General features: G+C 34.3%; 1 protein-coding gene across 3 annotated transcripts in view; it reads right to left on the bottom strand.

Annotated features, from left to right (window-relative positions):
* Nucleotides 1-12,300: 12,300 nt before the first annotated feature.
* LOC145267169 (interleukin enhancer-binding factor 2 homolog) overlaps nt 12,301-22,215 on the bottom strand; it is a 38,476-nt gene continuing 28,561 nt past the window's right edge. For all 3 annotated transcript variants that reach the window (XM_080123221.1, XM_080123223.1, XM_080123222.1), the window contains exons 11-15: nt 17,571-17,632; nt 16,473-16,587; nt 16,300-16,387; nt 14,461-14,611; nt 12,301-12,428 (exon numbers count right to left, since the gene is read on the bottom strand). In XM_080123221.1, the coding sequence (XP_079979347.1) occupies nt 14,466-14,611; nt 16,300-16,387; nt 16,473-16,587; nt 17,571-17,632 (411 nt within the window). In that variant the 3' untranslated portion in view covers nt 12,301-12,428; nt 14,461-14,465. The remainder of the gene's footprint in view (nt 12,429-14,460; nt 14,612-16,299; nt 16,388-16,472; nt 16,588-17,570; nt 17,633-22,215) is intronic.

Here is a 22,215-nt window from a genome sequence, read left to right on the forward strand (position 1 = left end):
CTCTTGCATCTAACTCTGTAATATTTTTGTTAACATTGAAAAACTATTTGCAATAAACCTGCATCCTCCAACAGTTTTTGACACTCCAACATATTTTGTGCCTGTGTTGAATCAAGAGACATCACGACAGCAGTAATTTTACGTAAATATTTAGTGTAATAGTGCACTGCATCGTTATAATGGTACTCAGTGGAAAGGGCACCCCTGGCGCTAGTTCCCTGAACTTATCGATTCAATTGAGTGCCTTTAAAAATATACTCTTCAGTGTGCAAATGAGCTTGTTCACTTTTGGGTACGCTTGCTTAACCAATTTTTTTTTTTTTTTTACATGGGGGTCATCACTTTTTTTTTTATAAGAAAATCAAATTTAATTATTTTTTTTTTTAAGAAAATCAAATTTTATGAACTAAATGGGAAAAGTGTTGGGTGCAATATTTTAAATTTTGCCAAAATTCAAGGGCGACAATTAATAATAATTAGACTACAGAGATTTTGTATTCAAAACAATTAGACTACAGAGATTTTGTATTCAAAACAATTAGACTACAGAGATTTTGTATTCAAAACAATTAGACTACAGAGATTTTGTATTCAAAATAATGAATACTTTAAAATTTGATTTTCTTATATAAAAATCATAAATACTTCAATTTTTGTGATTTTTGGAATATAACATACTATCACCATAGTTACACTAGTAAATACACCAGAAAAGGTTTATTTTTGTGCAAGTGTAACTACAATGAAGTTGTGTCACATAATCCTTAAAATAGATTATGTGTTTTAAAGAGAAAATTCTAAATTTTAATTTTAGGCCACTGAAGATGGTATTGTTCTTTTTGTGTTATTTAATTATTGCCGAAGCAAAAGAACAGAGAAAGAGAGTGTAGGAGTAGGAGAGAGTTGAAGAAAGCTTTTAGATACCAACATCACCATAACCCGTGGAGTCAGCAAGTTGACGAAGCACACTTTCTGTCCCCTTTTAGTTCCATGTGCTTAGCGGCAAAAGTGAACAGAGAAAGAAGGAAAGGAGGACGAGCAAACTACGAAAAAGAAGAGCGAGAGAGAGGGAGAGAAAAAAAAAAAAGACATTCCTTTAAACACTCTCAGCAAGACTGCTGTGGAGAATGGATGGGGGAAAATCCCATCCAACCAGCGAAAAGGAGATAATGTTGACAATGCGAACACGAATAACCATGGCAAACCAAAAATGCATGGAGCGTAGACATAAAACTCCAAAACAGTGGATCAACTAAACACAAAAATACCACAGGTTATGAACAGTCATTTGAAGTGAACAAAATGGTGTGCATATTAATGGTTAAACTTTACATAGAAAAAAAGTAAAAACTGTAAGTCCTCTGTCTATATCTCTCTCTCGTGCAATGAATCAGTGATTCCTTATTTGGCCATTTTATTTTATTATTGTTCATTTATGTATTTTCTGTTAGCATTTTTAGACATTTCATAACAAGCATGCGGAAGACTCAGAAAGAATAGTGGCAAAACATTTAGTTGACAATAATGTGTTTGACAAAGCCGTATTAGAATTTATACCAACCGTGGAAGAAGATTTGTACAGAGACAGGACTGGCTAGAATTAGCATGAAACAGGCGACTAGTCCTAAAGAAATGGACGAAATAAAAGAACATTTAAGTGTGATAGCAATGTTTACTAATAGTTGTACCAGCTTCCCACCCCAACTAGCGTCTCCTAACCCTGGAATAGCCTACAACCTAGTTAAATTAAGAACAAGTAAAATTTTAGTGTTACCTAGAAATGAGAATGACATAATGATAGTGAGGACACGGGAAGTGTTGGAAGAAAGTCACAAATCCCCTTTCGTGCTCGTATAGTCGAGGGTTATAATAACTAACTCTCCACTGGGGATGAAAAACAAATAGTTCACCTGAATGATAGAGAGCAGCAACATAACGACCACTACTAGTGTCGCTACGAAAACTACCATGACTGCCAGTAATATTGTTAGAACTCCTGTTATTACTAACATGGCCACAGCGATGATCGATACTATACCTGCTAGAAATTGAGACCAACTATATTCTCAGAGATCTACAGAGCAGCCTTTTGGTAGAGAGCTAACCGATGTTTTAGCTGAAGGTGACAATGAGAATGATAACGACGGTGACGACGATAGTAATGATGACGACAGCAATGAATGGGATGATGATAAAAATACACCAAATGATGGAGACGATAACGGCACTTGTGAGAATGGGTCATATGACGGAGATGAAGTATATGATGAGGAGTGTTTTAAGAATGAACCAAAGGAAAATGATGACGATGATGGTCACGGTGATGACAAGGAGGAAGAGGACACCATGGATGAGCTAGGCGACATTGTCAATGATAATTATGAAAATAAATTAAACAGCAAAGGGTATAGTGACAGTATTGGTTGTAGAGATGAGTCGAAGGGCAATGAGGAAAGAAAAATTAAACTGCAGAGACGGTGATGTTCATGGGAACAAAGAGATAAGGACGATGACAATGAGAGGAAATTAAATAAAGGTGACGAGGGTCACAAGGACATTAAAAGACAAAGGATGACAGTTATCCAAATAAGTTAAACGATAAGTGTTGTAACGGTACGTTAGGCGATGATCTTGATATGAACACAGTAAAGGATGAGGACAGTGACCCTTATGAGAAGGGAGTCGAGTTATAATTTACATCCATATGAAGATTGGGACGAAGGCCTTCCGTCAGATAGACCATCACATTTAATTTAGCTTTTTGGAAGACGGTAAGCAATATCTTGCAATCGATAATGGAAGCCATGAGAATGGTTGTGATAATTATCTGAGTCACTTGCCCGAGATTTTGTGAAATAGGCTCACATGTGAGCCTATTTCACTTGTTTTGGTGGGGAGATGTCGCATAATTCTTAAAGTAGATTATGTGTTTTAAAGAGAAAATTGTAAATTTTAATTTTAGGTTGATGGAGAGTAGTTTTTTTTTTTTTTCTTGTGTTGTCTAATTATCGCTGAAGCAAAAAGAACAGAGAGAAGAGAGTTAAAGAAAATGTTCAGATGACAACACCACCTTCACCCTTTAAGGAAATATCAGCAAGTTTACAAGGTCATTGCAATTTCTGACCCCTTTTAGTTCCAGGTGCTTAATGTCAAAAGTGAACAAAGAAAGGAAAAGGGAAGGACAAGTGAAGTACAAAGGAGAAGAGAGACCAACTTTTAAACACTCTCAAAAAGGCTGCCGTGGAGAACGTATAGGGGAAAATCCCATCTGAACAGCGAAAAGGAGATCATGTCGACAGTGTAAACACGAAGGAACACCGCAAACCAAAAATGCATGAAGACATACCTTTTACATTTTCATAATTTGCCCTTTTTTTCATCTCTTTTTCTTCCCCTACTAGTCTATTTTGTATGCTGCTTTCATGCATTGTTCGTTTGTCTATTTTACATTTTTTGGCTTTCGAAGAAGTCTCCCCCACCCTCACTTGTTCGGCAAAATATATTGAACCCAGGGGACATTGTTCATTTTTTTTTTTTGTAAATTTCTTTGTTTTTTTTTGTTCGCATTTGTAACAAAAACACATGTAACAGTAGTGGCATCTCATGTATACAAATGATCAAGCCATGGCGCAAGGTGATCTCACATTGGCAGGTTTTTTTGTTTTTTTTAACTTTGAACCACATGTTGGTGTAAGAGACATGTAACCCCATAGCAGCATGAGAGACTGGAAAAGACCTGTTGAGATGGAAGAGTTTTGTTAAACAGAAAGCAGCTGAAAGGAACTGTTTAAAAAAAAAAAAAAAAAAAAATCCTGTTCCTGTCTCTGCATACATACGTGTTGGATCAGAGTGAAAACATTACACAGGCACCAAAATCACTATATTTTGGGTACAACATAGAGAATTGGCTCTATAATAATAAATACGAAATCTGCACAAATTAAAATACATATTTTACATCCGGGCAATCCGTTAGAATTTGCTTTTTGTCTGAAACGGAATGGCTTAACTCACAATCAGAGATATTGTCAATTTCAGTGCCACAGAATGTGTGTATGCCTTTACAAATGTCCAATTACTGTCTCATAAGTATCTTTCTTGTAAGATCACTCAGTCATATACAAAAAGGAAATCAATTTTTTTAATATGTAAAATAGCCTTCTACTCGAGTGGGAGCTTAAAACATATCAAGTGGTTAGTTGACTGCAGTCAGTATGTGTCCAGTATCAAGTATCATTGCACTCACACCCTACTCTCCGGGCAGGATCTAATTGATGTGCTGGGCAAGAGTGCGTCTGGTGCTACCAGATCAGGCTGTCTACTGACTTCTTGAGACGAAATGCACCTACAGGTATGCTTTTTTGTTTTCTATCTCCCTTTGCAAAACTTCATTATGTTCTGCAAAACTAAAAACAAAAACAACCCCCTTTTTTCCCCTCCCTTCCCCTACTTCCAAACCCCCGTCGGTGAGGCATTAGAATACACCGACTGCCCCCCAGCAGAGGGTAAAAGTCCTTCAACGGGGCTACCTGTTTGCTGTAGGTGGCGACCCGTATTACCTTGGAACGGGATCCTGGTAGTTGAGGGTTGCAGAGGACAGAAACAAGTTCCTCTCCATCCCAACACACTACTTTGGCCCTTACCTCGGTTAGACGGGCGGTTGGAGAGGCCCGCTCTGATCAATCGGCTGGTCATGTTCAGCTCTAAATCTGACACACATAAGAAAATACACTCACGCTCCCCACATCACACAAACAGATTTAGAAAGCGGTGGCTCATAGGTCAATCAACTAACTGGACAATGGATCTGACATGACTGGAAAACAAATATTACTGAAAATCAGTGAAAATCACATTTAGTAAAAATGGATGAAGCACAGGTGCTCAGACCCACCAGTTGGACGAGTATGTCCTTCTTGTATCTCTGTTGTTGTTGGGCCGAATGCCCTCCCCCCAACACCTCCTATATAGGGCTCTGCTGAGGTGGATGGGGAGCAAGAAGGATGAAATAAAATTAAAATCAATATGAATAACAAAAAAAGCAAAAAGACTCACTCCAATGTTTCGGATTACACAAGCTCAGACAGTGAGCAAGAATATATTCAAAAAAACATTAAGAAAACTTCCCAAGATTCTTAGTCATCGAGATCCTGGGAGAAAAAAAGACTAGCGAGCTATCTCCTTTCTTAATCGAAAAAGTGATATCCCAAAACAGCAAACCAAAAACGGTAAAAAAAAAAAAAAAAAAAATGGTAACTTATCACAGTTGATAATTACAAAGATGCGAAAAATATCTTAGAAATGGAAAAGTTCCATACTTACTTCGCTCACGAAAGGTTAAACACCTTAAAAGGAATCATAAGAAGCCACGACTTAACTCTAGCTACCAAAGATGAAATCAAAAACGCTCTTAAAAAACAGGGAGTAATAGATCACAACAGAATATATATTAAAAAAAAAAAAAAAAAAAAACGGACAATCGATACAAACTAGAACGTATGTATTAAATTTCAATACCCCCAAAGTCCCGAAAGAAATCAAGATTGCGCATACCAACGAAAAAGTAGAACCATATATACCAAGCCCATTAAGATGCTATAAATGCCAAAAATATGGGCATCACAGAAGCTTGTAGAGGACATGAAACATGCGGAAAATGTGGTTTAAGGGAACCCAGCCACACAGAGAACGAGTGCCCCAATGAGGCAAAATGTTCAAATTGCCTGGAAAACCACCCAGTTTTCTCCAAAACTTGCAAAATTTTCAAAAAAGAAAAGGAAATTACAGAAATGAAATATAAAAATATCTCCTTCCCTGAAGCAAGAAAAAGGGTTAACTCCAACAAAAACATAAACACCTATGCAGATATTACCAAAAACCCACCCCAAACCAACCAAATTGACTACCAAGAAGTACTTAACAAATTGATCTCTGAACTCACAAATTTAATTGAAACCCTTAAAAAAAACAAAAAACAAAACAAATACTAACATACTCAAAAACTCAACTAAATAACCAAAACCAAACACAAATTCCAAAGAATAAAAAAGAAACTCATCAACAAAAACCACAATTAAACTTACGTGAAAGATCTAAATCATGAACTAGAACAAAAACAGACCATAAACATACAGTATCAGAAGAAATGGAAACAAAACAGGAAAACACAAAATCTCCTCCCAAAATGCCAAACAAACCAAAAACAGAAATTCTATTAATTAAAAAAGAAAATAAGTATGAATTAATTGAAACAGTAAGTCAGGAAGAACATGTAAAAACGGAGCAAATCCAAAAGCCCCAGACCAAAACAAAAGAAAAAAACTCAGCAAAACCTGCCAAATGAAACACAAACAAGAGACACACCTTCCACATCCAATGAGATGGAGACGTGAACAAAAAAAATAAAATAAAAAAACAAAAAAATAAATAAATATAAACTCAAGAAACAGAGAGACCTAAATATATGGACCTCTAAAACAACACTCCCCCACAAAAATCAAACAATAAAAACACAACAATGACCAACACAATTATTCAGTGGAACTGCAGAGGCATAAAAGCAAACAGAACTACACCAACTTTCAAAGTTAAACCCAGCTGTTATTTGTTTACAGGAAACTTTCCTCAAAGACAAATAAAAAATAAACCTAAATAAATACCAACAATTCAACTACATAAAAAATACTGATCTCCGCACTTCAGGTGGTATTTCCATTTTAATCAGAAATGATATACCACACAGCCACTTAGAACTTAAAACTAACTTTCAAGCAATAGCAATTAAAGTCACTCTACATAAACAAATCAATATTTATTCCATCTACATCCCCCCAAACCAAAAATTAAAAGAGAATGAACTTCAAAATATCATAAGGCAACTACCCACACCCTTCATCCTACTTGGAGACTAACTCCCACAATCCAATATGGGGTAGCAACGAAACCAACCAGAAAGGCGAACTCCTGGAAAAACTCATTAACAATAATAATTTATATATATTCAACAAACTCCAACATACCTATGCCCAACCTCCGGCAAAAACTCAGCAATAGACCTGACCTTATGTGAGCTGTCAATTTTAATGGACTTTTTATGGTCAACGTACAATGACACTTGTGGAAGCGACCACTTTCCTATAATACTTGAAAATTTGAAAGTCCCCCTGGAAGAAGAAACTAAAAAAAGCAAACTGGGAAAAATACAAGAAATTATGCTCAAAACACCTCAATACAAATGAAAACATTCAAAACATTGAAGACTTCACCAACAAACTAACTACAATCACTGAAAAATGTATCCCTTTCAAATCTTCTCCATATAAACGCAACAAACCATGGTACACCAAAGAATATCAAGAAGCCATCAAACTATGACGCAAAGCCTTAAGAAAATTCCAAACAGAACCTACCAAACAAAATTTAATCACTTTTAAATATCAAAGCAATAGCCCGGAAAACTAATAAAGAAGCTAAAAGAACATCCTGGCAAAAATATGTAAGCGAGTTAAACTTCTCCACAAAATCAAAAATTAGTCTGGAACATTCTAAGAAGTATGTCAGGGGACAAAAAAAAAAAAAAAAAAAAAAATGAACCCCATTAAACATTTATCAGTAGACAACACACTAATTACATAAAAAAAAAAAAAAACAGATAGACTCACTAGCTAAACAGTTTGCTAAGAACTCAAATCAACCCAAAATTCCAAAAAATAAAGTACAACGCTGAAAAACAAAACTAAACTTATCCTCAGACAACCATGAAACATACAACGAATTAATCTCCCCCGAAGAATTAATCAACTCAATAAAAAAATCCCACAACATAGCAGTTGGCCCCGATAAGATTCACAACAAATTCTTAAAACAACTACCAGAAGAATCTAAATGTCCTCAACAATATATGGGAAAACAATCTATTCCCAGAAATATGGAAAGAAATGATAATCATCCCAATACCAAAAACTGGAAAAGACTCCTCCAACCCCCAGAATTATAGACCCATCGCCTTAACAAGTTACCTTTGTAAAACCCTGGAACGAATAGCCAACCAAAGATTAATATTGCACCTAGAGATAAACAACCTAATTACAAATATACAAACAGGATTTCGCAAAAAAAGAGGCACAATCGATCAAATAACCAGACTAGAAACCCTTATAAGATAAGCCTTCATAAAAAAACAACACATGATAACTATTTTTTTTTCAATATAGAGAAAGCATACGATACCACTTGGAGGTATGGTATCATAAAAGACATCCAAGACTTAGGCATAAGAGGACGATTGGCATTATTCATTAAAAACTTCCTTTGCACAAGAAACTTTAAAGTCAGAATAGGAACAACCTTATGAAACAACCAAAATTTAACAGAAGGCATACCTCAAGGAAGTATCCTATCCACATTATTTGCAATAAAAATCAATAAAATTATCCAAAACCTTACTCCTGCAATTGATAGCGCACTCTATGTCGATGACTTTGTCATCAGTTACAGATCCCACCACATCCATTCCCTGGAAAGGACCTTACAATTAAACTTAAATCGAATCAACAATGGATTCAGCTTCTCTAAATCTAAAACTCAATGTGTTCATTTCTGCCCTATTAGGAAAATACATAATGACCCAGTCCTTAAACTAGAAGGAAATATCATACCTGTAGTCAACCAATACAAATTTCTTGGAGTCATGTTTGGTAAAACACTAAATTTTATACCACACAAAAACTATCTAAGACGCAAATGCAATAACACCCTTCAACTCCTCAGAGTGGTTGCACACACAAAGTGGGGAGCAGATCAACAAACTATCTAAGACGCAAATGCAATAACACCCTTCAACTCCTCAGAGTGGTTGCACACACAAAGTGGGGAGCAGATCAACAAACTATCTAAGACGCAAATGCAATAACACCCTTCAACTCCTCAGAGTGGTTGCACACACAAAGTGGGGAGCAGATCAACAAACTATCTAAGACGCAAATGCAATAACACCCTTCAACTCCTCAGAGTGGTTGCACACACAAAGTGGGGAGCAGATCAACAAACTATCTAAGACGCAAATGCAATAACACCCTTCAACTCCTCAGAGTGGTTGCACACACAAAGTGGGGAGCAGATCAACAAACTATCTAAGACGCAAATGCAATAACACCCTTCAACTCCTCAGAGTGGTTGCACACACAAAGTGGGGAGCAGATCAACAAACTATCTAAGACGCAAATGCAATAACACCCTTCAACTCCTCAGAGTGGTTGCACACACAAAGTGGGGAGCAGATCAACAAACTATCTAAGACGCAAATGCAATAACACCCTTCAACTCCTCAGAGTGGTTGCACACACAAAGTGGGGAGCAGATCAACAAACTATCTAAGACGCAAATGCAATAACACCCTTCAACTCCTCAGAGTGGTTGCACACACAAAGTGGGGAGCAGATCAACAAACTATCTAAGACGCAAATGCAATAACACCCTTCAACTCCTCAGAGTGGTTGCACACACAAAGTGGGGAGCAGATCAACAAACTATCTAAGACGCAAATGCAATAACACCCTTCAACTCCTCAGAGTGGTTGCACACACAAAGTGGGGAGCAGATCAACAAACCCTTCATAAAATATACAAATACCTCATCCGCTCCCAATTAGACTACACTTGCTTTATATACAGAGCAGCAAGAAAATCATATTTAAAAAAATTAGACCCAATCCACCACGGAAGCATAAGACTGATACTAGCTTTCAGAACATCACCCGTAGAGAGCTTATTTGTAGAGGCAAACGAATATCCACCTCAAATTCGAACTGAAAAACTAGCTCGCCAATACTATCTAAAAATCAAACCCAGCCTAGGAAAACATCTTCAACCCTAAATACAAATACCTATTCGAAAGTAATGAAAAAAACAAAACCATTTGGGCTAAGAATGGACTCTATACTCAAAGAAACCAAAATAACCACTACTAACATACATAACTATCTAATTCCAAACATCCCTCCATGGAAAATAAAAACTCCAAACGTAAACCTTAGCCTAAAAGAACTTCAAAAAGCAAAAACACATCCAAGCATTTATCAAGAGGAAATTTATAACATTCTCAAAAAATACCCAAAACATCACCTTATATACACTGACAGATCTAAAAGACAAAGAAAGAACAGCCTGCGTAGCGGTATCAAACATAAAAACCCTAAAGAAAGCACTACCATCAGAAAGTTCTATATTTTCAGCTGAAGCTTACACCATAAATCTAGCTCTTGAAATCATCCACAACAGCAGTTACCAAAAATTTATTATACTATCGGACTCACGATCAGTTCTAGAATCACTGAAAAATAAAAGATTGGAAAAGCCCCTTATAGTAAAACTCATATGTAATCTAAACACTATGGCCAACAATAAAGAAATTCTCTTATGTTGGACCCCTGGCCACATTGGTGAAAAAGGTAATGAAAAAGCTGATAGAGCAGCAAAATCTGCCCTCAAACTAACCCCAGATAATATAAAAAAACTAACCCCAGATAATATAAAAAAACTAACCCCAGATAATATAAAAAAACTAACCCCAGATAATATAAAAAAACTAACCCCAGATAATATAAAAAAACTAACCCCAGATAATATAAAAAAAAAACATTCATAGACCTGAAGCCTAAAAAAAGAGTTTCTTCAAAATAAATGGCAACAGGAATGGAATCCAAACACCTACAACAAACTATTTCAAATAAAAACCAAAGTAAACGAATACACCCCCATCCTTACAAAATCCAGGAAGAACAAGTTGTCCTATCCCGCCTTCGTATAGGACACACCAACCTCACACTCCTTTATTCTGAAAAAAGAACTACAACCAAAATGCAACACATGCCAAACACCTCTTACAGTTATACACATCCTTATAGAATGCAAAGCACTAACCTAAGAACAAACCTCCTCTTCAACGCTAATAATATGAAAAACCTATTCAAATACAACGATGCAGAAAATATCTTTAAATTCCTAAAAGAACTGAAAATATATCAAAAGATTTAAAACAAGGATATATTTAAATCACCATACTCTCATATCTAAAAAAAAAAAGTCTTTATAAAAATTCTAAAAAGAACCCTTTATACAACGGTCCTAGATATGACATTAAACTATATTCAATGGTGAGGCCCCAGCTTGCGGGCTTTAGGGAGTGTAGAGCCACCCTTTAATTGCCATTGCTCCCAGGTCCACTCTGACCCAGAGTGGTAGTACCTGTTAGGGTCCCAACTATGGGTTAAATAGAAGCCAATACAAAAAAACAAACATTCTCTATTAAAAAAATGATTCTTCAAAATCACTGGATTCGGCATTAAATAACCTGAATATGCCGTAAAAAAAAAAAAGTGCGTGCAACCATACTCTCCAAGAATGTTATACCAATCCTACATGATGTTTCGTGAAATTTGTCCCTATTGAGCCATTCACATAGAGAAAAGTCCCACCACATTGCCATTGAAAAGATGCTGATGTCATAGCCATAATTGTCCACGTTACTTCGTTGCAATAACTTCCAGCATTTTAGCAGTTCTACGAATTATCTGAATCCTTACCAGTAATTCCTGCATAATCCCATTCAATGTATTTACCATCATGTTCCACTTAAAATCAGTAATCCAAGAAAGCTATGATGCACCAACTGAGGGATGAATGATCCATCCCGCAAGACAAGAGCCTTTCCACCGGGTTTGGAAGCTTATCTCCGTCTGGTATTTCTCCACACTATGGTCGCCAGCTTTTCAGACACTGCATCTGTCACCACAAATTTTCGTCCCACTGTCACAAGTTCTCATCCAATCAAATTCTGGAAAGATTTTCAAGTCAAACCAGATAACCTATTCATTTGATGCAGCTTATGTAATGAACTGAAAAATCTTTAGTGGCACAATTGTCAAAATGTTTGAGAAACTCATTGAAGCAACACTAGCAAAATGTTTCAATTGCACAAATCTTTTTCTCTTCATATCAACCTCATTTTTCCTCTCTCACTATCATATTTTAAAATGGACTGGAAATATATTCTAAATACTGGATACCTTTTTATCTTACAAATGACTGCTTGGCAAACAAATCACAGGAGTTTCAAATGCAGTTATTTCATGCCAAGGCAAGATTTAGTCACATTTTACTTTTAATTTGTCATTAAATTTGTTTCATTTTTCGCACGATTTTAATTGAATGAAAATTATAGTTTTTGGCAGATAATTTTTTTTTTTTTTTTTTTTCTGAAAAGAAAAAAATTTTTTATTAAAGAGAAAAAAAAGCAAGATGATAAAATGAACTAAAATGTTTATTTTTGGAAATGAATTAAATGATGGTGGAGGAGAGGAGGAGAAACATTGATGAGTTGTCAACTATGACTTCAAATGGTCACACTCAGGCAGCAGGAGATTAAGTCACCTGGAACAGAAAAGAAAAAGTAATTTTTATAAATTTTTTATGACTGGTTGAACATAAGATAATTACAAAAATTTACATTTAAAATTTATTTCAATGAAAAATCCTTGCAAAACAATCATTTTACTTTTTTCAAATAAATTTCAAACAGTTGTGTTAACAAATAGACAATCTTTATAATCAGTTTCATAAAACAGTTTTGAGGTTGTAAAATGCAGTATTTTATGCGAGTACAACATAGCTTTGGATTAGTAAAACTCGTAAGAAATATGTAAAATGCAGTATTTTATGCGAGTACAACATAGCTTTGGATTAGTAAAACTCGTAAGAAATATGTAAAATGCAGTATTTTATGCGAGTACAACATAGCTTTGGATTAGTAAAACTCGTAAGAAATATGTAAAATGCAGTATTTTATGCGAGTACAACATAGCTTTGGATTAGTAAAACTCGTAAGAAATATGTAAAATGCAGTATTTTATGTGAGTACAACATAGCTTTGGATTAGTAAAACTCGTAAGAAATATGTAAAATGCAGTATTTTATGCGAGTACAACATAGCTTTGGTTAGTAAAACTCGTAAGAAATATGTAAAATGCAGTATTTTATGCGAGTACAACATAGCTTTGGTTAGTAAAACTCGTAAGAAATATGTAAAATGCAGTATTTTATGCGAGTACAACATAGCTTTGGTTAGTAAAACTCGTAAGAAATATGTAAAATGCAGTATTTTATGCGAGTACAACATAGCTTTGGATTAGTAAAACTCGTAAGAAATATGTAAAATGCAGTATTTTATGCGAGTACAACATAGCTTTGGATTAGTAAAACTCGTAAGAAATATGTAAAATGCAGTATTTTATGCGAGTACAACATAGCTTTGGATTAGTAAAACTCGTAAGAAATATGTAAAATGCAGTATTTTATGCGAGTACAACATAGCTTTGGATTAGTAAAACTCGTAAGAAATATGTAAAATGCAGTATTTTATGCGAGTACAACATAGCTTTGGATTAGTAAAACTCGTAAGAAATATGTAAAATGCAGTATTTTATGCGAGTACAACATAGCTTTGGATTAGTAAAACTCGTAAGAAATATGTAAAATGCAGTATTTTATGCGAGTACAACATAGCTTTGGATTAGTAAAACTCGTAAGAAATATGTAAAATGCAGTATTTTATGCGAGTACAACATAGCTTTGGATTAGTAAAACTCGTAAGAAATATGTAAAATGCAGTATTTTATGCGAGTACAACATAGCTTTGGTTAGTAAAACTCGTAAGAAATATGTAAAATGCAGTATTTTATGCAAGTACAACATAGCTTTGGTTAGTAAAACTCGTAAGAAATATGTAAAATGCAGTATTTTATGCGAGTACAACATAGCTTTGGTTAGTAAAACTCGTAAGAAATATGTAAAATGCAGTATTTTATGCGAGTACAACATAGCTTTGGTTAGTAAAACTCGTAAGAAATATGTAAAATGCAGTATTTTATGCGAGTACAACATAGCTTTGGTTAGTAAAACTCGTAAGAAATATGTAAAATGCAGTATTTTATGCGAGTACAACATAGCTTTGGATTAGTAAAACTCGTAAGAAATATGTAAAATGCAGTATTTTATGCGAGTACAACATAGCTTTGGTTAGTAAAACTCGTAAGAAATATGTAAAATGCAGTATTTTATGCGAGTACAACATAGCTTTGGTTAGTAAAACTCGTAAGAAATATGTAAAATGCAGTATTTTATGCGAGTACAACATAGCTTTGGTTAGTAAAACTCGTAAGAAATATGTAAAATGCAGTATTTTATGCGAGTACAACATAGCTTTGGTTAGTAAAACTCGTAAGAAATATGTAAAATGCAGTATTTTATGCGAGTACAACATAGCTTTGGTTAGTAAAACTCGTAAGAAATATGTAAAATGCATGATGTTCAGGTGATAAAACATAACCAAAAATATAATGGGGAACAATTTTTTGATTAAGAACCACTTATCAAGTAGATCATTTCTTAAAAAAAGCCGACATACCAGAGTTATTGGGCTTCAGATGTTTCCATGCCTTCTTCTTCACCTCCTTCCTCAGTTTCTTCTTCTTCATCTTTCTTTTCTGGCTTTTCATAAGCCTTATCAGATGGTGTGACGACAACTCCTTCCCAAACGCTCATCTCTGTAGCAATGCCTAAAAATAATTATAAAAAACAAAAGGCTAACTATTTTCACCTAGAAAGTGAAAAATCAAACTTCATATTTTTTTTATACATGGCAGATGAAAAAACTAAAAAAATATCAACTTACAAATTAAGGAATTAAAGTTCACAAGATTCACTTTTAATATAAACTAGCAGTTCAGCCCGGCTTGACTCCTATATACTGTTCATAACTTGCCCTATGTGTGAATACACTTTATGTAAGATGTTTACACCAAAATTTGTCTGAGTAATTTTGTAGAGACCACAGAGGTAATTTTTTTTAAAATTTGACTCCAATTTTGACCCCTTAACATTTATTTTGGTCTCAAATCAAAATAAAGTTTTACCATGTCCAAGTTCCCTATATCTAAAATTTCAAGTGAAATTGGCAGAGAAATTTGGTAGAATCTGAAAAGGTCAACTCTTTCAACTTTGACCTTTTGGCAATCAAATTTTCGCCCCAAAACTGATTAAAATGCTTGCTGCATGTCTGAATACCCGTTACGTATAAATTTCAAATGTTTAGACCCAAAATTGACTGAGTAGTTTGCTAGACAACTCAAATTTTTAACCTAAACCGATTAAGGTTGCCCTATTTCTGAATACCCTTTATGTAAAATTTCAAATGTTTAGACCAGAAATTGGCTGAGTAATTTGGTAGAGACTGCAGAGGTCAATTTTGTTAACTATGATCCCTATTTTGATACCTTAACATTTATTTATTGAGGCTCAAATCAAATTAAAAAGTTTTATCTATGTTCAAGAAACCTGCATTTAAAATTTCAAGTGTTTAGACCCAAAATTGACGGAGGAGTTTAGTAGAGTTTTCAAAGGTCAAATCGTTGAACTTTGACTCCTTGATAGCCAAATTTCTGGTCGAAAACCGATCAATTTTTTTTTTCCAAATCTCAATACCACTTATGTAGTCAGACATTTTCACTTTATATATATATATATATATATATATATATATATATACACACACTAGTAAGGGTTCTCAAAGGTCAAATCATTGAACTTTGACCCCCTTAACAGTAAGATTTCTGCCCGGAAACAGATTACAAAGATTTTCCCAAATCTCAAGTCTGTAGACTTAAAATTAACAGAGTTATTGCGTAGAGAAATGTACACAGACACACACGTTCACTTAGTTTTACAAAGTTACCCTCCCACCTCTCTACAATTTTAGTATCCCCAATCCTTTGCCGGCAAAATTCAATAGTTGAGATAATTTAGTAGCAAATTCCAAATTGAAGTAAGCATAGATTAAATGCAGTTTTAGGTGATATCATTAATGCAAAATTTATTATAAAACAAATATCTTGGTAAGAAAAAGCACCTATATTTTGTTGATTTGGAGAAAGCTTTATTTTTTTTCTTGCTGTCAAGAAAGTCTATCAGGTATCAGTGTGCACAGTAATCGATTGATGAAAGTGATTGATGACGATGATATGACCACTTTGAAAAAATGGACTAAAGTTCTTGAGTAAATGTAGAAAGCTTGGGAAAGGACAAGGAAAGTATAGGAGGAAGTGATAGGAGTGAACTCGAGAAAGGGATTAACAAAGATCTCGCCATCAAAGATAGGTTAGTTGAAAGTAAATTTCTAAAGACGGCTTAACACATGCCAGCAAAAAGGTTTTTAAAATAAAATAACAAAAAAGAAATGAATACTCACTTGAATTGCCCTCTAATCCCAAGATCTGTCGGAAGCCACCATGACTGAGCACTCTCAGAAGAGTCTGAGCAGTGAAGCAAACTTGATCCTAAAAACAAATAAGGTATGACAAATAAGATGCGGCAAATGGCATTCAGAAATTATATTAAACAACACGAGAGTATCATACATACCTGCTGTTCTAAGGTCATAACCGTGTGTACCCGCACCGTGCCCTGTTCACATGGATCCGTGATGCCAACGGAGCCGGGCAGGAAGAAACCGGCAGCCAACAGCTGAAGACAACGCCTAAATAGAAAACATTTGCAAAACTTTATTGAAATAAGTACGGAAAATGTTTTTTGTAACAAAGCAAAACAAGATAAAAAAAAAAAAAATTAGAAATGAAATACTTTTTAACATATGTATTGCATATTTTTTTTATTGTACCACTGATCAACATCAATTAGAAATGTATACAGATTTCCACTAGAGTGAAAACATTGAAAGGCAATTTGTTTAAATGTTTATGGACAAAAAATAAGTTTAAAATTAAAGCCAGAAAAAAAAAAAAAAAAAAAAATTTAACGAGCATGGGGTGTGATCGATTTTTATCAAACATAAAAATTTAAGCTTTTAGAAAATGGACTGGACATGCTCAGATGTAAAATATTCTAACATCTGGTTTAAATTTATGAAGGTATTGATTAAATTTCTTAAAATAGTCTATAAATTTGATGAGATATAAGAAAGCAAGGAAAAATGTCCAAACATTAACATGGAATATCATTTAAACACGATTGGATTAAAGTTAAAAAAAAAAAAAAAAAAAAATTACTATAAGTAAAAATTTATGATGTATTTATATATTAAGATTTACCTCAATTTTATAGCTTCTAATTTAAATCTCATTAAAATCCGAGAATAGATTGTAGTTGTCTTTTTTACATGTAATGAATACAAATTTTTATATGTAATGAAAACAGATTAGATTCATCTGTTGTAAAATATGAATCTTTTGGGTTTCTTTACTTTACAATAGACTTTGTTCACAACTGACATACAACATGGGCTCTATCGCAAAAGCAGATATACTTCACTTTGTATCTTTAAGATCAGAAATCAAGTAAACAAATTTCAAGATTCACAAATTATACAGTAAATTTTAAATTTGAATATGAAATTTAGATAAGAATCATTCATTTCAAATTATCAATTATTTAGATAATTTGAAAGAAAGAATTCTTTATTATCAATGGATTTATTTCTTATTGCACAATGTATCATCTTACCTGAAGGCCACATTAATGGGAAGAGGCTGCCTTGATGGGTTGTTCATAATTGCATAATGAGCCTTAAAAAAAAAAAAAAAAAAAATTTTTTTCGATGAACACAGAAAACAATGGATTCATTTTCACTTTGCTTCAATAACTTATAAGGTGACAATTTTCAACCTCAAAAATGAAGACCAATTACAAACTATTGCACAGTCTAGAAAAGACTAATAGATTAGGGAGAAAAAAAAAAATTACCATTGATATCTCCAGCTAATTTGTGAATTCCAGTCATAAGTGAATTAGAGGCAGAAGACTTAGACATTTCTCTTTAGTAAAAATTCATACATTCTATAGGATTATAATATAGTTTTATTTTCAGGAGGAAAAAGCTACTTTTCAAGGCCACGTAAAAAAAAAAAAACATGCACAATCAATAATAGCTCAATATCAAAATCTTGTAGCATTAAGTGTGAACAGTGTTCAGCATTACAAAAATATTAATTTTATTGTAGTGTTGTTTTATTTAATTATTGGTTCAAGCCTTGCAGTTTTTCTAATAATGTTTTTCATATTGTTTGTCATTTGTTTTATATTTTACTAGCAGGGAGACCCGACGTTGCCCAGGATTGAATGATCAACAAATGTTTCACACTGATATTTTTATTGTCATCGAAAATAGTGAAATTACCCAATTTTCAACCAAATTGACTGAGGATCCATCATGGTGCACCAGATGGAAGCCTCACACGCATCCCCACATTGACAGTCTACAATACATTGTAGCCTACAATTGCACCATAGAGTTTGTTTGTTTGTTTGTTTGTTCTGTTTTACGGCATATCAACCACTTTGGGGTCATTTAATGCCGAAAGGTTCGTTATGTTGTGTTAAATATTGGTTTGTTCTTCTTAAGGTTTTTTTTTTGGGGGGGGGGGGGTCTTTCCTTATATTTTTGAGTATATTTTAGTTTCTTTCAGAAAATTGATAATTTTTTGGGGATCAATCTTGTTTAATATTGTTTTCAGATTTTTTTCTTGGTAATACTTTGTTCGGATTTGTTCAAGGTCAATGCAGTTTGTCAGTATATGGTGTATTGTGTAGGGTTCTTGACACGTTATACAGTTTGGTGTCTCCTCCCCTTTTAGTAGATGTGAGTGGGTGATGTGAGTGTGACCTATTCGCAGTCTGGTCATTACTACCTCTTCCTTTCTTGTTAACTTTTTGGTGTTTCTCGTTCCAATATTTGGTGTTATTTGGAATAGTTTGTTTTTGGTGCATGAGCTCCAGTTTTCTTGCCATTTTCTCTTCAAAAATGTGTTTATTTTAGTCTTTAGGTCTGTATAGGGGATTTTTCCACTTATGTGGTTTTGTTGCAGAGTTTCCTTTGCTGCCTTATCTGCTTGTTCATTCATGTATATGCCGATATGGCTTGGTATCCAGCAAAAGATAATGTTTTTTTTCATGGTTATGGCATCTATTTTGTTTAGCAATTTTGTAATAAGTGGGTTTGTCATTTTTTTTTCTTTTAGAGATATGAGTATTGAAAGTGAGTCAGTAAATATATATTTTTGATGGTCATCATTGGTTATTATATTCAGTGCCAAATCTATGGCTGTTGCTTCTGCGCTGAAAATAGAAGATTCGTTTGGGAGCCTTTTCTTTAGTTTTATTTTTTTGTGGATGGCTGCGCATCCTACTTTATCTCCATCTTTTGATCCGTCAGTGTAAATTTGTGTATATTCTTTGTATGTATTCTGGATGATAAGTAGTTCTTCATGGAAGGTTGATGGGTGGGTTTTCGTTTTGGGATATTTATTTAATTTTAATATTATGTGTGGTTGTTTGATCATCCAGGGTGGAGTTTTTGATTTGTTATATTTATGTATTTTTGTAATGTCCATTTGGGCTTCTGTGAGAAGGTTTTTTATCCGGAGGCTGTAGGGCTTGATATTTTCTTTCTTGTTGAAGAGATGTGTGTATTGTGGGTGAAGGGTACATTGATATGCAGGATTTGTTGGACTTGATACCAGCTTTAGGTAATATTGTAGCGCTAACTTCTGTCGTCTTAGAATCAGTGGAGGCTCGTGGGCCTCTATATAGAGGCTTTCTACTGGAGAGGTTCTAAATGCTCCCAAGGCTAATCTTAATCCTTGATGATGGATTGTATTTAGTTCTTTTATGTAGGACTTCCTTGCTGCTCCATAGATGAAGCATCCATAGTCCATTTTAGATCTGATTAGAGTTTGGTATAATTTCAATAATGTGACTTTGTCTGCACCCCAATCGGTGTGTGCTAGGACTTTGATCAATTGCATTGTCTTTTGGCATTTTGCTTTTAAATATTTTATATGCGGTATAAAGTTCAATTTTTTATCGAATATAATACCTAAATATTTATGTTGGTCGGTGAGTGGGATGTTCTTGTTATCCAGTTTCAGGTTGGGGTCGTGGTGGAATTTTCGTAATTTGCAAAAGTGGATGCATTTAGTTTTTTCCTCTGAGAATGTAAATCCATTTTCTATGGCCCATTTGTTTATTTTATTCAGACAGAGTTGTAGTTTGCGTTCGGCTGTTTGTATATATTTAGATTGGTAGTATATAAGTAGGTCGTCCACGTATAGGGCGTTTTCAATTCCTGGGTCTATGTTTTTTATGATATTGTTTATTTTAATGTTGAAGAGGGTGACAGACAGGATACTGCCTTGGGGGACCCCCATTTCTTGATCTTTTTGGACTGAATAAGTGTTGTCCATCCGTACTTGGAAGTTTCTATTTGTTAAGAAATTTCTGATAATTTCTGGCATTCTACCCCTAAGTCCTAGTTCATACAGGTCTTTTTGGATTCCGTATTTCCAAGCGGTGTCATACGCCTTTTGCATGTCAAAAAAAATTGCTATTAGATGTTCTTTTTTTGCAAATGCTTCTCTTATGCGTGTTTCCAGTTTTATTAAGTGATCGGTGGGGCTTCTATTTTTCCTGAAACCCGACTGGCTTTCTGTAATTAGATTTTTGTTTTCCAAGTACCAATTTAACCTTTCGTTAATCATTCTCTCAAAAGTTTTGCACAAACAACTAGTTAGTGCAATGGGTCGGTAGTTTGTTGGGTTTGTATGGTCTTTTTTTGGTTTGGGTATTGGGATTACTGTTGCCTGCTTCCAGTTTTTTGGAATGTTGTTAGTTATCCATATCTCATTGTAAATTTGTAATAAGTAGTCCAGTGATGGTTTTGGTAGTTTTTTGAGGAATTGATAATGGATCTCGTCGGGGCCGACTGCTGTATCGGGAGATTTGTTTATTGCCTCCTCTAGTTCTGCACTGTTGAATAATTGATTGTAGTTTTCTTCATTTTTTGATTTGAAGTTTATTTTTATTTTTTCTTCATTTTTCTTTATAGCTTGGAATTTTTTATTTTGGTTTTTTGATGATGAGTTCATTGAGAATTGTTCTGCTAATTTATTTGCGATATTTTGTTTGTCGGTAATCTTTGTGTTGTCGCATATAAGGTGTTTAATAGGGTTCTTTGTATTTTTTCCTGCTATTTTTCTGACCATCTCCCATACTTTTTTGGGTTTTGTGTTTTGATTAATTTTTGTTACATAGTCTTTCCACGAGTTCCGTTTTGATTCTTTGATAGTTTTCCGTGCTTTGGCTTTGCTGTTTTTATAGGTGTCCAAATTTTCTTTCGTTGGACTGTTTTTGAATTTCCTTAGGTTTGCACGTCTGGCTCTTATAGCTTCTTTGCATTCTTTATTGTACCAGGGTTTGTTATATTTTGTAGTAGTGGAACTTTTTGGTATGTTCTCCTCGGCTATTGTGAGTAGGGTGTTGCTGAAATATGTGATGTGTTCTAAGTCAGGATTCGCTTCAGGTATTAATCTGTATTGACATGTATTTTGGAAATTTTCCCAATTTGCCTTTTGTAAATTCCAGCGGGGTGTTTTGTCTTCTGGCTTGGGATTCTCGTTTTCTATTATGATTGGGAAGTGGTCACTTCCGCATGTATCCTTATGTGTTCTCCAGCTATAATCCATGTATATAGTTGGGTCACATAGTGTTATATCGATTGCTGATAGGGTTCCCGTTGGTGGGTGCATATATGTATTCTCTTTGTTGTTGAGTAGGCATAGATCATTTTGGTTAATTATTTTTTCTATGGTTTGGCCTCTTTTGTTGTTTTTTTTACTGCCCCACCATATATTGTGACTATTGAAGTCTCCCAACAGTAGAAAAGGTTTAGGTAGTTGTTTGATTATATTGTTTAATTCTGTTTCGTTTATTGTTTCATTTGGTGGTATATAGAGTGAGCATAGGGTTACTGTTTTGTGTAGTGTTGCAGTTATTGCAACAGCTTGCATATTTGTTTTTAAGTTCACTTTGCTGTGTGGAATGTTTTCGTTTATCAGTATTGATGATCCACCGGTGGCTTTGCATGATAATTTGTTTATGTGGTTGTATATTGAGTAGTGTTTTATGTTAATTTTGTCATTTTCTTTTAAGTGTGTTTCCTGTAGGCAAATTATTGCAGGACATAAGGATTTGATAAGTATTTGCATTTCTTCGATATTAATTTTTAATCCTCTTATGTTCCACTGTAGGATTTTGTTAGTCATGGTTTATATTTTCTTTTGGTTTTGGACTGTTGGTGTTTATGTCTACGTCC

The sequence above is a fragment of the Euprymna scolopes genome, chromosome 42 (assembly GCF_053919585.1).
Source record: "Euprymna scolopes isolate OS-2025 chromosome 42, ASM5391958v1, whole genome shotgun sequence".
Lineage (NCBI taxonomy): Eukaryota > Metazoa > Mollusca > Cephalopoda > Sepiida > Sepiolidae > Euprymna > Euprymna scolopes.